The sequence below is a fragment of the Sarcophilus harrisii genome, chromosome 4 (genome assembly GCF_902635505.1).
Source record: "Sarcophilus harrisii chromosome 4, mSarHar1.11, whole genome shotgun sequence".
In the NCBI taxonomy this organism is placed as follows: Eukaryota; Metazoa; Chordata; class Mammalia; order Dasyuromorphia; family Dasyuridae; genus Sarcophilus; species Sarcophilus harrisii.
In genome coordinates, this window is record NC_045429.1 from 436,624,899 (window position 1) to 436,639,160 (window position 14,262).

General features: G+C 42.3%; 2 protein-coding genes across 8 annotated transcripts in view; one reads left to right on the plus strand and one right to left on the minus strand.

Moving 5' to 3' along the window:
* Window positions 1-2,342, minus strand: part of SSH2 (slingshot protein phosphatase 2) — a 238,487-nt gene extending 236,145 nt beyond the window's left edge. For all 6 annotated transcript variants that reach the window (XR_004234075.1, XM_031967735.1, XM_031967736.1 and 3 more), the window contains exons 1-2: window positions 2,259-2,342; window positions 1,318-1,786 (exon numbers count right to left, since the gene is read on the minus strand). Coding sequence is in view for 5 of the 6 variants with exons in the window: in XM_031967735.1 (XP_031823595.1) it covers window positions 1,318-1,380 (63 nt within the window). In the remaining variant the exon portion in view is untranslated. The remainder of the gene's footprint in view (window positions 1-1,317; window positions 1,787-2,258) is intronic.
* The window catches only part of EFCAB5 (EF-hand calcium binding domain 5), a 139,632-nt gene continuing 127,142 nt past the window's right edge, over window positions 1,773-14,262 (plus strand). Inside the window, exons 1-2 of one of the 2 annotated variants that reach the window (XM_031967730.1) lie at window positions 1,773-1,840; window positions 12,307-12,612. In XM_031967730.1, coding sequence (XP_031823590.1) covers window positions 12,340-12,612 — 273 coding nt within the window. In that variant the 5' untranslated portion in view covers window positions 1,773-1,840; window positions 12,307-12,339. Of the gene's footprint in view, window positions 1,841-2,372; window positions 3,422-12,306; window positions 12,613-14,262 lie in introns of those variants that run through there. The other variant, XM_031967729.1, reaches the window with a different exon arrangement.

Below are 14,262 nucleotides of genomic sequence, written 5' to 3' on the forward strand. Positions count from 1 at the left end.
AATAATCTTGTTGCATACATCCTGAAAGGGGGAGGCGGAAGGAAAACCCTATTTCTTCAAGAACCACAAGAGTAAAAATAATTAACTTCTCATCCCTGTCTCTTGCCTTCAGAGGCTGTAAAAAGCTTTCACAGCCCTAAAATGAGGGAACAGACTATTATTTGAGGCCCAAAACCTCAGTTAAAAGGCACCTTAGAAGCCCTCCTAAATCCCTCCTCAGCCCTCCCTATACTCTGACAGTTGGCTCACTATTTTAACACAGAGTTCCACAGCTGGACAGCTCTGTGGGAAGTTCTTCCTTGCATCATACCTGTTCCCTTCCACCCCCATCCTACCTCTGTCCTCAGCCATTACAAACCGTGGTCCAATCACGGAAGAATGGCATCTCTGGAGGAGAACCCTGTCGTCAGTGTGGTCACCCTCCGGGCCACAAAAATGACACTGACATGCAACAAATCATGCAGACGCAGGAAACTCTCCCGAAGCTGCACAAAGTGCAGGTCTTCCAGGCAGCCAAGCTCATTCTTCCGCTGCTGCCGAGGTCCCAACTAAGGTTCCTAGGATAGCTGCACCCTCAAAAATGGAGCAGTCCTTATTGACTATCTTTGTCCGGCTTGGGAACACTCAACTCACCACCTTTTATGAATGGTCAGAGTAGACTTGATAAGGGGGAGATTTATTTTAAAAGAGGATTATTAATTAAAGTGCGGTGAGAATTCATTTGTTTTCATTCCTTCTTGTTTTCTGATTAAGCCGAATTAATTTCCCAGCTCCCAAAATAGTGGTTCATAAAAGGGCCTGCTTAGCCGCCCCCCCCCCACTTTTTAATGCAATTTCTCTTGCTAGTCTCAAAATGAATTTTCTCTGAAGCAGCAACACCCCGACAGATGAATGGGCAGAGAAAAGAGGCAATTAAAAAAAAGTCAGAGCATGCAGAGAGGCTATTGGCGGGTTCCGGCTAAGAAGATGCTGGCCGTGCACTAGCCGTCCCCGCACCACCCGGGAGGGAGACCGAGGATGAGCAAGGAGAGACGGCATCTCCCAGGGAATGCCTCTGCCCCGGCCTCCAGGAAGCCGGGGGCTCCGGGGGAGGGGGCGCTAGGACCTAGCTCCCGCCCCGGGAGGGAAGCGGCGGCGGGCGGAGGTGAGCAGGGCCCGGAGGGGGCAGCGCCCGCGGCCGCCCCCCCCCCCCCGCAGGGGCAGCTCCGTGCCAGGGCCTGGGAAGCCGCGTGGCGCGTGCGCAGTAGCGCTCGGCGGGACCCGCTGGGGCTCGGCGGCGGCGGAGCCGCAGTGACAGCAGCGGCGGCCGGGACTCACCGAGGCGCAGGGGCTGGAGGTGGTGCTGGGGGTGGGCGAGCGCTGGACCGTGACCAAAGCCATCTAGGCGCTGCTGGGCTGCTCGTCGCGGGGCATTCTCTTCCTGGTGGCAGGGGAGGGCCGGCGGCCGGCGGGGGTCCCGGCGCCGGGGCCGGGCGGAGGGCCGGGGGAGGAGCAGGACGAGGCCGGGGCCCGCGGCTCCGCGCCCTGCGCTGGACTCTCGCACACTGACGCGCGGGCGGGCCGGCGGGCGGGCGGTTCGGCAGCGGCCGGGCACAATGAGCGCGCCCAGTGCGCAGGCGCCACCTGTCAGCAACCGCCTCTCCCGCGGCCCGCGCGCGCCGCCGCCTTAACCCGTGAGCTGCCGGCTCGGCTGCCAGCGGGGGAGTGAGCGAGAGGGCGGAGGGCGAGGCGGAGAGCGAGGCAGCGCTGCGAGAGGGCGGAGGGCGAGGCGGAGAGCGAGGCAGCGCTGCGAGAGGGCGGAGGGCGAGGCAGCGCTGAGCGAGGCCGGCGGCGAGCGAGCGTGCGTGCCCCGCCCCCGCCCCCGCCCCCGCCCCCGCGGGGAGCCATCGGGCCCTCCTCCCAAACGGAGAGCTCTCTGGGGCCGCTGACCGGGGTTCAAATCTCCCCACGACCAGGAGCGCCCCCGCCCCCCGCTGGGCCCCGTCCCTCAGCTGCCCCGTGTGAAAAGCGGAGGGGGTGGCCTAGGCAGCCTGAGGGGCCCCGCTTAGCTGGGCCTCAGTTTCCCCATCTGAAAATCGGAGAGGGCGGGCTTAGCCTTAGCCTGAGGGACTCCCCCCAACTGCCTCCGTCTCCTCGTCCGTAAAATGCAAAACGAGAAGCGTGAACCAGCCGGCCCCTTCCGATGCTAAAGCTAGGAGAGTCTTTCGGGACTCAGCCTCCACTCCTGGCCTCCCTGCCTCCCCGCCCCTTGTCATTACCAATCCGATCTGTTTGACGCCGGAAGTACTTCCTCCAGACATCATCCCCTTCTCTCGGACTACAACCAGTTTAAGTGCTGGCTCCCCTCCCCCCACCCCTGGACTGTGGGGTGGCCCCCTAACTGGCCTCCCTGTGTCCCAGCCCTCCCTTCTCCAGCCCACCCTCCCCCCGGCAGGACTGAGCTTGCCACTCACCTGCTCCTAAGTGTGCGGCAGCTCCCTTGTCTTTGTGATGCTTCTCTGGCATTGAAGCCCTGTGTGATGTGACTGGCTTACCTTTCTGGATATTCCTCCTTATGAACCCTTTAAGTCGGCTTAGAGAGTTCCCTCCGCTCTTTTTGTAAAGGATTCCCCGGGTCTTTACAGAATCATCCTCCCCTCTGTAATCCACTTCAAAGGGCAGTTCAACTGCCGCTTCCAAAAGGCTTTTCCTGATTCCCCAAGCTTTGAACATTCTCATATGAATCTAGTTACCTTTCCCTCATTTGTGAACATGACATTTTGTATCCCTCCGGTAAACTGTAACCTCACTGAGGGCAGGGACCACTGGGCTGATTTTTTTGCATTTATATCCCCAGTGTCCTTTGAACATAGTAAGTGCTAAATAAGTTTTTGTTGATTGGTTTCCCAGGAGTCCAGGAGAAATCTCTTGTGACCTGGACGCCAATCTCTTCTATGATCCCAAGCCTTTGTCTCCCCCCAAGGAAGCTTAGCTTCTTTTTTTTTTTTTTCTTCTTTAATCCAGAAAATTTGCAGTGGGTTTTGATGTCATAAAATGGATTCCCTCCTCACTATTTTTTGGATTCCATATCCATATGCCTCTTCTCTGATACAGAGGCTCAGTGAACCCAGGAGAAAGAAAAGGGTGTGGTAAAAAGCAGTTGAAGGGCATAGATTGCTGCTCCCGCCCCACCCCCATTCCTTTCTGTTGTCCAGAAATTCTGAGAGCCAACAGAATCTTCTCCTTTATAGCTTCCTCTCCCTCTTCCCATTACTTCTGACAAGAGAAATGTCAAAGTCCGCAATGAAGACTTGCTTCATTTTCCAAGAGACCCACAAACTAAACAGAGAGACAAATATCAGACTACTGTGATTTAAAACAAAACAAAACAAAAATTACAGCAACTGGTCCTGAAAGATAAATCTGCCAACAGAGATCAAAGGTGGGAGACAGAATTCAAAGCTGTAGAAGAAACTTAGATTTGGAATCAGGGAATACAGGTTTAGACAATTTATTCCCTTTGTTGTTGTGGGAAAGTTATTTAACCTTTCTACTCAATTTCCTCCTCTGTAAAATGAGAGAGTTTGACTATTTCAAGGGCTCTTAACCCAGGGTGAACTTGTTTTTAAAATATTTGGGTAACTATTTCAACAGGATCGGTTTGCTTTGTAATCCTAGGTCTCTTATTTTATCCTTTTAAAAACTTTAAGAAGTTCATACATAGGCTTTGCCAGCCAAAAAAAATTGAGAAGAGACTAGATGATCCATCACTTAAGATCTCTTCCAGCCTTTAAACCTCTGAATTCATATACTTAATATGAGGAGATATTATGGCAAACATCTCCACAAGTATCAACACTAGAGAAATCCCACGGAGACCCAGAGAAGCATCAAAACCCACCTCTTCTTGTTTGTCACTCAACATGCTTGAATCGCTTGCCTCCTTTTTAAATTGATAGGGCTGTCAGGCTGCTGACTGCCTAAGTGCTAGGAGAACCCTCTGTGCTGGGCCTTTGTATTGTCTCTGGTGCCCTGTGGTTGAAATAATTAGCGGGGAGGCTACAGAATGAGGCACAGAAGGTCCCTCTACAGTAGAGAATTATTGTCGACAAGCCAAGATTGTTCTGAAGGGTTTTGCCCCCTGGTGGTGGACAATGGAGCCTGAGAACAAATAATGGAAATTGTAAGGTACGGTTCCCAGATAAGTGTTCCTGCAATGTTTTTCAGAGAGCTACCTGACAGGCAGGGCAAGTGAAGACAAAGCTCCTGGGTGAGAACCTTGAACAAATGCCTTAGAGGTTGGGGAGGGGACCTTACGCTTAAGGGAGAGTTAGCCAAGAAATATACACAGCAGGAAACCATGTGAACTCAAAAGGAAATGGATGTGATTTGTAAAGGGAATAATCTTAATGAGGAAAAAAACATTTTAGACTAATTTATTCTTCTAGGTAATAAGTGTACGGATAGATAGTTTTAGGTTTAGAAGCTGGAGGTGCATATAGTTAATAGATTCTTTTGGTTAAGAGAAATTGATTCCTTTGGAGTTTTAACATTTTTACCAGTGATTTAGATAAATGGACAAATAACTTATTTATACAGTTTGCAGATAAAACCAACTTGGGAACTATTTGCAAATGTGGAGCTAGCCACTTTAAAAAGCTTACTAGGTTAGAGCTAGAATTAGCCAACTCTAATAAGATAGTTTTTAAATAAGAATAACTGTTAAGTTCTACACATTGGGTTCAAAAAGTCAACTACAAAGGGTGGAACCAAGATGGTAAAGAGAAGACGCACTTTGGATCTGAGCTTTCCCTGCTGTCCCTCAGATCAGTATCAAATCAAGCCTCTGAACTGATTTTGGAACCCACAAATATTTGGAGTGCAACAAATCTCCAGCAGAAGATATTTTGGAAGAATTTTAGAAAGGGTCTGCTCAGGCGCAGCACCGGAACTCAGGGTGGTGTGGGGGCCACGCACAGGGGAATCTTATCAGAAAGAATCTGCAACAGTGTTGGCTACTCTGTCCTGGTTGCAAATCAGTAGATTAGATTAGCTGTGAGACATCCAACAGAAATACAAGAGAAAATAGTGAGCCTCTGAACCCCAGAATAACACATGACTTGGCCACGCCTACCCAGCCCTGGAAGTCAGCAGCACTGACTCAGGACAGCCACTATTGCCTGTAGAGGAAGCTTAAACAATCTCCCATTTGTCCTAAAAGCAGACCTCAACCTTTTCAAAAAATGAGCGAAAAAAGCAAAAAGAATTCTGACGATAGATATTATGGAGAAAGAAATGAACAGACCACAAACCCTGAGAACACTGAAAGCAAATCATCGCTGGATGAAGTCCCAAAGGTGATTTGAGTTGGTTCCCATCTCACAAGGCTCTCTTAGAAGAATTCAAAAAGGATCTTAAAAGAAAGAAGAGAAATGGGGAAAGGAAATGAGAACATTGCAGGAAAATTTGGAAAGGAAACAAATTATCTGAAGAAAAGTACAAAATAGATTTAGTAAAACAAAAAGCATATAACTCCCTTAAAAAAATTTGACAAAAAGAAAAACAACTCCTTGAATAACAGAATTTGTGAAATTGGAAAAAAATCCATTGAACAAAAATAATTTTAAAATTCAATTAGCCAAATGCAAAAGGAGGGAATATGAACAGTCAAGAAAGCTACATCAAAGCATGGAGGTCCAAAATGAGGGAGGTGATAGTCCTACAGCATTCTTATTTACATCCCAGGAGAGACTTAGTTCTGGGTACCACAGTTTAGTAAAGAATCATACTCAGAGGGAAGCCACACTGGTAGCAGGACTGGAGACTGACATAATAGTTTAATTGCACTGCATATAACTGCCCTTTGCAGTCTGGCTTCTAACCTCAGTTTGCTAGATTAGCTGTTCCAATTATCAGTGATCTCTTATTTTGCTAAATCAGATGCCATTTTCTCCATCTTTATTCAGAAACCTTGAAGGGTGAAGGAAGCCTTAGAGATTGGTGAAGGAACATTTATATCCAGGTTTCCCTCAACAGTCTGGTACCCTCTTCCCTCCTCTCTAAATATTCTTTGTTGGTGATCTCTTTGACTCCTGTGAATTCAATTATCACCTCTAATCAACATTTATTAAGCACCTAGTGTGTTTAATAGTCATGTGCTAAAACACCAGGGTTATAGATTTAAAAAAATACAGCATCCTACAGACACAAAATATACTAAGGAGCTTAAATTTTAATGGGAGAAGACAATACAGGAAGGGAAAAGAGGTGGGAGCTACCAGAGAATATCCTGTAGATGAGGGTACTGAATCCTGAATATGAAATGGTGTTGAATACCAAAGCTAATCTTGAGATTTCTGGTGATGAACTTGTCCTTGGGGGAAGTATGATGTCTGAAAAATAGAAACTAATCAGAGCATCTGTGGGCAATGAAGATCTAATCTATATAGCCAATCCTCTCTACCCTGAATTCCATTTCTACAACCCTAATGGATATCTCCACACACCCCTACCACCACCACGTCTCCTCAGATCTTCCACAATATCTCAGTTCAACATATTTAAAATGAAATTTATCTTCTCCAAATCTGTTCCTCTTTCCAATATTCTTATTTCTCTCGAGGACACCCCAACCTCCTAATCAGATTTGAAAGTTCGATTCTTTCTCTTCCCCCTCCCAAATCTAATCATCTGCCAAGTATTGTAGAATTCTACCTCAATGGTATCTCTTGCATCTAAGCCCTTAACTTCAATATTTAAGTTCTCATCAAGTAGATGTGTTGTGATAAATTTCCAACTGGTCTTATTGTGTCTAATCTCTTTGCATAGCTGCCAAAACAATGCCAAATAAGATAAGTATTTGTCCATGTTATTTCCCTCCTAAAACCTTTCAGTGGTTCACTCTTGCTGCTTGAATAAAATACTAATGCCTTAGTTTGGCCAATCTACCTTTCTGATTTCATTTCACCTTATTCTCTTTCACACTATGTTCCAAACAAACTGGACTACTGTTTCCCTAATTCTACATGCTTTCCTCATGAATTTGCACAATCCTCCCCTTAAATTCACTATGTCTTTCACCATAGGAGTATAGATATAGAACTGGAAGAGATGTCAAAGACCATCTAATCCAACACACACACACACCCATTCTATAGGTGAAGAAACTGAGGTCCAGGAAAACTAGGTGACTTGGTGATGTTAGGATTAAGAAGCCTCACATGAACTCAGATAAGAACAAAATAAGGAGAGATGGAAGCAAAAGGCAGATCTAGAAAATTTGAGGAGGGGGAAAATTCAGGTGGGAAAAATCAGGTAAGTTTCAATGGCAGAGTTAGAGCAAAAGGAATAGAAAAATGCTGAGATTGTAGAATTAGAGGACCTGCACTCAAATCCTACTTGCCCTTTCTTAAACTCTTGTAATCTGGCTTTTGATCTCAGCATTGAACAGCACCTGCTTCCTCCCAAATTAACCAGTAATGTCTTAATTTCCAAATCTAATGGCCTTTTCCATTAGAAAGGCCTCATCTTTCTTGGCCTCTCACTGGCAATGTTGATCACTTTCTTCCAAATATTCTCTGGAGACAAGTTTTGTTTTGTTTTGTTTTCTCTTTGGTTCTCTTCCAAGCTTCCTCTAACTGCTCCTTCTCAGTCTCCTTTGAGGGATCTCCATCCATTATCATACCCCCTAACTGTGAGGTTACCCCAAGGCTGTGTCTTGGGCCTTCTCTCTACTCTGAGCTAGATTATCTCAATGATCTCATCATCTCCCATGGGTTCAATTATATCAATGCAGATGATTCCCAAGTCTATTTATCCTTAACCGCTCCCCTGAACATCAATCCTGCACTACCATCTGCCTATTAAATATTTCAAAATGGATATCCTGTAGCCATCTCAAACGAAACGTGTAAAACAACTTTGTTTTCTCTTGGAATCTTCCACTCTTTCAAACCTCTCTTACCTTTTGAGGGCACCAACATCCTTTCAGTTAATCAACTCTTCACTCTCACTTCTAATCACTTCTTAAATCTTGACATTTCTACTTTCACAATATTTCTTTCATAAAGAGCACATTGGTAGCACAGTGGATAAAACACCAGGCCTAGAATCAGGAAAACCCATCTTCCTGAATTTGGTGAAGGAACCTTTATATCTAGGTTTTCCTCAACAGTCTGGTAACCTCTTCCTTCCTCTCTAAATAGTCTTTGTTGATAATCTCTTTGACTGCTGTAAATTATCACCTCTAATCAGATGACTCCCAATCAATCAACATTTATTAAGCACCTGGTGTATTTAATAGTCAATGTGCCAGGCACTATTTAGATTTTTTAAAAATACAACCTCAGATGCATACTGGGCAAGTCACCTAACCTGTTTGCCTCAGTTTCCTCCCCTATTAAGTGAGCTAGCGAAGAAAATGGCAAACCATTCCAGCATCTTTGCCAAGAAAAATACAACAGAATCAAGAAACATTCAGACATGATTGAACAGACATGACTGAAATCAGAAAATGACCCACCAACAACAACCATTTCCCTTTTACTCACACCCTTTGGGCTCTCTTTTATTTCTTATTCAAACTCCTAATTAGTCTCCCTTCCTCAAATCTCTTTCCACTATCATCCATTCTTGACCCAGATGTCTTGAACTGTCTTAAGAGCATCCAGAAAACTCCAGGGTGCAGCCTGAACTACATTAAACATTTTAAACAATTGGGCTCTCACTGGCATGTCTGTGGGAAATTTTTAACAAAATTACAATACAATATAGCATAATGTAAATTTATGGTTTCCTACAAATACTCCAAGAAAAGAAAGGTTCTCCACTCCTACACAGATCATGCATATACATGGAAGCACTAATTACAGCAAATGGAAAAATTTTGAATGCTATGGATAAGTTCATTTTCCTTGCCTGAATACTTTCCAGGGATGTCCACATAGAAGATAAGGTTGATGCTCACATTGCCAGAGCTACCTCAGTATTTCTGAAGAAAAGTGTGAAAATGAAGACATTGGGCTGCCTACCAAACTGAAGCTATAGAGAGCCTTTGTGTTGATTTCATTGTTGTATGCCTGTGAAATCTGCAGTGTATATCAGTGCCAGTCTAGACAACTGAACCACTTCCACTTGAATTATCTTAAGAAGATTCTGAAGATGATTTGTCACCATAAGGTGCCAGGCACTGAGGTCCTTTTTCAAGTTGAATTGTCAAACATTCAAACTCTACCATAGAGAATGCAATTCAAATGGAATGGACATACTTGAATGCCTAATATATACCTGCCTAAAAGAGAGTTTTATGGAGAATTTGCATACAGCAAGTACTTACTTGGAGGCCATGATAAAAAAAAAAAAAAAAAAAAAACACTCTCGGAGTCTCTCTGAAGAACTTTGGAATTGATTTGAGACATGGGAATCATTGGCACAGGACCACCCAGCATGTTATGCCCACATCAGAAAAAATGCCATGTAGGATCTTTGAACAAAGCAGAATTGAAGTAGCTCAAAAGAAATGAGATACACAAATTTAAAAACTCCATCTCAAATGTTCACATAGACTAATTGTTCCCACCTTGTCATTGAGTCTTCTGAGCTCATATTGGTCTGAACCACAATTGGACAGATTACACTTTTACCTCAACAAGTGATATCATTTTGGTCCTTTTGGAGTGTGAAAGACAACATTCTACCAACAGGGATCCACTTCTCTTGAGTTTAACTCCATTGTTCTACTCTTCTATCAAAGTGATTTTCCCAAAGCTAGAACTGACCGTGTGATCTACCTACTTAATAAAGTCCAGTGGCAACCCATTAACTTCAGGATCAAAGATAAATTTGATTTTTAAAGCTCTTACCTGGCCCTTTCCTATGTTTTCAGTCTTTTTACATTTTATTCTCTTCCATGCCTTCTTCCCTTTGATGTGAAAGCATAGACCGTTCTGAACCTCACACATGACACTCCATCTCTGGTCTTTCTACTGGCTTCCCCTCAGGCTCAGAATGTCTTCTCTCATTCTTCTCAAAATCCCTGTAAGAAGTCATTTCTGATTCCCTAATTGTTAGACCTTCATTTCCAAGCTACCTTTCATTGTATGTATCTTGTATGTACCTAATTATTTACATACCCTATCTCCATTTGAATGCTCCATGAAGACTGGGACTATTTCTGTCCTCCTTTTATCCCCAGTACTCAGAAGAGTAAGTAATTAAGCATTTACTTGTAAATGTTTAATAAACTCTTGTTGATAGAATGAATGACAGGGAGAAGAATAAGCATTTATCAAGCACCTATTTACTGGATTTAATTGTTGTTCAATCATTTTCAGTAATGTCTGGCTTTTCATGACCTCGTTTGGAGTTTTCTTGGCAAAGATACTAGAGTGCTTTGCCATATACTTTTCCAGCTCATTTTATAAATGAGGAAACTGAGGCAAACAGGGTTAAAAGACATAGCCAGTAAATGTCTGAAGACAGATTTGAATTCAAGAAAAGGAATTTTTCTGATTAGATACTGTGCCACCTAGCAGCTCTATTTATTGGAAAGAAAATAGCAAAGCAATCCAGTATATTTATCAAGAACATATTATATATTATCAAGAATATTTATCAAGGACAGTCTTAATGTGCTATGGTCCATGGGATCATAAGGAGTCAAACATTGAACAATTTGAACAGCAACACCAAAAGCTCCTGTTATGTGCCAGGGATTGTACTGAAGGTTTTATAAATATAATCTCATTTAATTCTCACAACTCTGGGTTCTCTGAGACTTGAAAGAGGAAAATCAAATACACTCTTGAAAAGATATAGATATAGTTACAAAGGAAGGAAACAAACTCTATTAAGCACCTACTATGTGTCAAGTACTTTATACCATTTCATCCTCACAAATGGATGCAGGATATTATCATTCCCATTTTACCGTTGAGGAAACAAAGGCAAACAGGCTAATTGAATAAAGAGAATTTATAAAATCAAGAAATGATGTAACAACACCAAGGGCCAGTTTCATGAATAATATATCGTATCCCTAGAGAACAGACAACATTCTTGTCTGAATCCATTTATAAGGCATCCCAAGTAGTACCATGAGTAGAAATTCATGTAATCAATATTATATATGCTAATGATAAAATGCTCAATGCAGACTTTTATTTGCATGTTTGGTGTCTGGGAGAGTTCATGGAAAAGAGGTCATTCTTAAGGAGTCTGAAATAATGGGAGGAATTGTAAAGCAGAATGGGTAGATGCTTTAAACAAAAGGGAAGAGCATTAGTAAATAGAAAATTTGGGGGAAATAATTTGAAGATAGAATTATTTTTTTAAATTGTGGAACAAAATAACTCCAAAGACATCTCCTGTTTACTCAGATTAGCATATGCTCTTATGTTGATACAAAGAAATAGGAATAAAATGGTAGTTTGCACCTAAATGACTTGAAACCAAAAGACACTAGAAATGAAGCTTCCAGAAGACAGAAAATAGGTCTATTCCATTTACAATGTATATGTGCTTTGCCCAATATGTGGGGGGTGGGAGGGTTGGAAAACATCAGTGATGATAATGACCTCAGGCTGTGTCTAGAAAATGAAGTGGGGATCTGGCAATGGCTTGCCTTAGTCTAGGAAAAAACACGTCAAATAATTCAGTTATGCCCTGAACCAAGATAGTGCTAATGAAATCCAACAGAACTTCGGGCTTTGAATTACTTATTTGATTGTCCAGCAATATTAATCCTTTTAGAAAATTCTGAACTTGTCATTAATAAAATAGACTTCCAGTCACATTGTAGAACAGATAAAAGGGACTGTATAGAGCAGAACTTATCAAAGGAACCAATTAACTAAGTCAAGAGAGTTCCAGTTTTGTCTTTTCCTAACTTCTGGGCCTCAATTTACAGATCTGTAAAAGACTGAATCACTGTTCTGGCCCCTTTCATCTTTCAGTACTATGATCTTAATATTGAATCTGTTTTTCTTTATGATTATCTAGGTCACTGATTTTAAAGTATAAATATGTATTTAATATATCAGGCATGTCCTTTGCAAATGTGGTGCTTGTAAAATTGTAAAAGCATTTGTAAAATGCTGATCTAGCTTCTTGTGAGTAACAAATTACTAATAATAGTATAAAAAGTTTCCTAGCTGAGAACCTGCTACCATATCTGGATTGTTTCCAAGGAGGTAAGTAGTAAGGAAGTAGAAAATCTGATATTTTAGAATATTAGGGTGAAATAGTTATCTAAATATTTTTCTCTAATCTAAAAACTGAGCCTTTCTACTTTAAATTGTTAAATTTGATGATGCTTTTCTCCCACCCTAGAATCCCAAGTAGTTGTGTCTTCTGTGAGGCAAGATGAAGAAGGCAAGTAAAGAGAAAGCCTCATCTTCCAAAGAGAAAGCCTCAACCAGCAAAATGAAACCCTCCAATTCCAAAGACAAACCTTATGCTTCTAGAGAGAAAGTTTCTCTTTCCAGAGAGAAGGCCTCCATTTCCAAAGAAAGAGCTTCCATTTCCAAAGAGAGATCCTCCATTCTCAGAGAAAGAGCTTCCATTTCCAAAGAGAAGAATTCCTTTTCCAGATCTATCTCTGCTGAACGATCATCATTGACTGGCTCATCTTTTCAGGTTTATGGCCTTAATCATTTTCTGAAATGTGTGAGAGGATAGGAAATTCAAAGTTCTCCCATTGAGATATTGCAGTGTCATAGTCTGTCCCTAACTAGCTTCTTTTCCTAACTGGGCTGTTTTGCTTCAGACTATTGACTGAAATGTTGAGGACTTTAGTTTGTCTTCTAAATTGGTATCATCTAGCAATTTGTTCCTTTTTAATAGGCTTCTCATATATGGAGAAGAACCTTTTTAGTATCTGGACTTGTTGGTGCTGTCAACTTTGCATCATTTTCTTATCTTTACGTGTTAAGGTCAACATTTTCATTCTAGAGCAATTCAGTCCAATAAGCACTGAAGTTGGCACTAGAGGAGAATCCAAGATTAAAAACAAAACATTGGTTTTATTTCCGTTTGTAAGACAATAGCTATTACTGTTCCCAATTCAGAGATGTTTAAAATAAGACGACCCAGAATTGGTGCAGGACATATTCCAAGCTCACAGAGCAGGTTAAGGTCAGAGCTAAAATGAACCGTTTGGTAGGATTAAGCTAGGGAGTATAGTGAGTTAATCAATAAGTATTTATTAAGCACTCACATTTTTCAGTAGCTCCCAAAAATTTATCTATTTCAAACAGCAGTCAGTTATTCTATTGCAAATAATCAGGTTGCTAGCCAAAGCCAGACCAACTACCTGTTGTTCCCTGGAGGAGCTTCCAGTACCTAGGTAACCCTTATTGCCACAGGAAAGTTGTAATTTGCAAATATAATCGTTTTTAGCCACTGACTAGTATTTAAATAGATGGGGAAAAATTATAGAATAGAACATGCAGTTGAAATTCAATCTGTAGATTTGTATTTAAATTGACTAGTGGTAGATTGTGAAATTGTCCAAATGGCTTATAATTTTTAAAAATTCAAATCAGAATATGAAGGTGTTTTCCATCAGCCAATAGAAGTAGTCTTTCTTTTTCTCAATTAATATGAAAAAAGTTCCTTTCCAAGAAAGAAAGAAGAAGGAAGGAAGGAAGGGGAAAAGGAAGGAAGAAGGAAGAAAGGAAGGAAGGAAAAGGGAAGGGAGGGAGGAAGGAGGAAAGTGAAGAAAGGAGATATAAAAGAAGAAAGAAGGAAGAGAAGTAGAGAGGAGGAAGGCAGGAAGGAGGGAGAGAGAAAAAGGAAAGAAGGCAGGAAGGAGGGAAAGAAGAAGGGAAGGAAGGAAGGAAGATGATAAAGCATTTATTAAGTGCTAAACAAAGTGCTGGGAATAGAAAAAACTAGCAAGATACCTCTTACCCTCCAGGTAGAGGGTGGTAGAGAGGTACCATTGGTAGAGAGAGGGGAGTAGGTAATATGAAAAAGGGATCTGGAAAATAAGGGTGGGGGAAAAATGAGGTGGCCCAGGTGGCCTCAGGAAATGGTAATTTGGCTAGGTCTTCACCAATCAGGAAAGTGGGTCTCAGAGAAGAGGCTTTTGCAGGGAGGGAAGGCTAATATATTTTCTGAGGGTTATTTTAACAGGCGCAAAAACCAGGCGCACTTTCAAAGTCCAGTGAAAGATTATAGGAGAACCTCCAATCCAGGTTTGGTGGTGAATGTCTGGAGTCTCTACTACTGGAGAGGCTGGGACTGCTAGATCAGTTGAATTTGGGAGTTCTGAGTTACAATAGG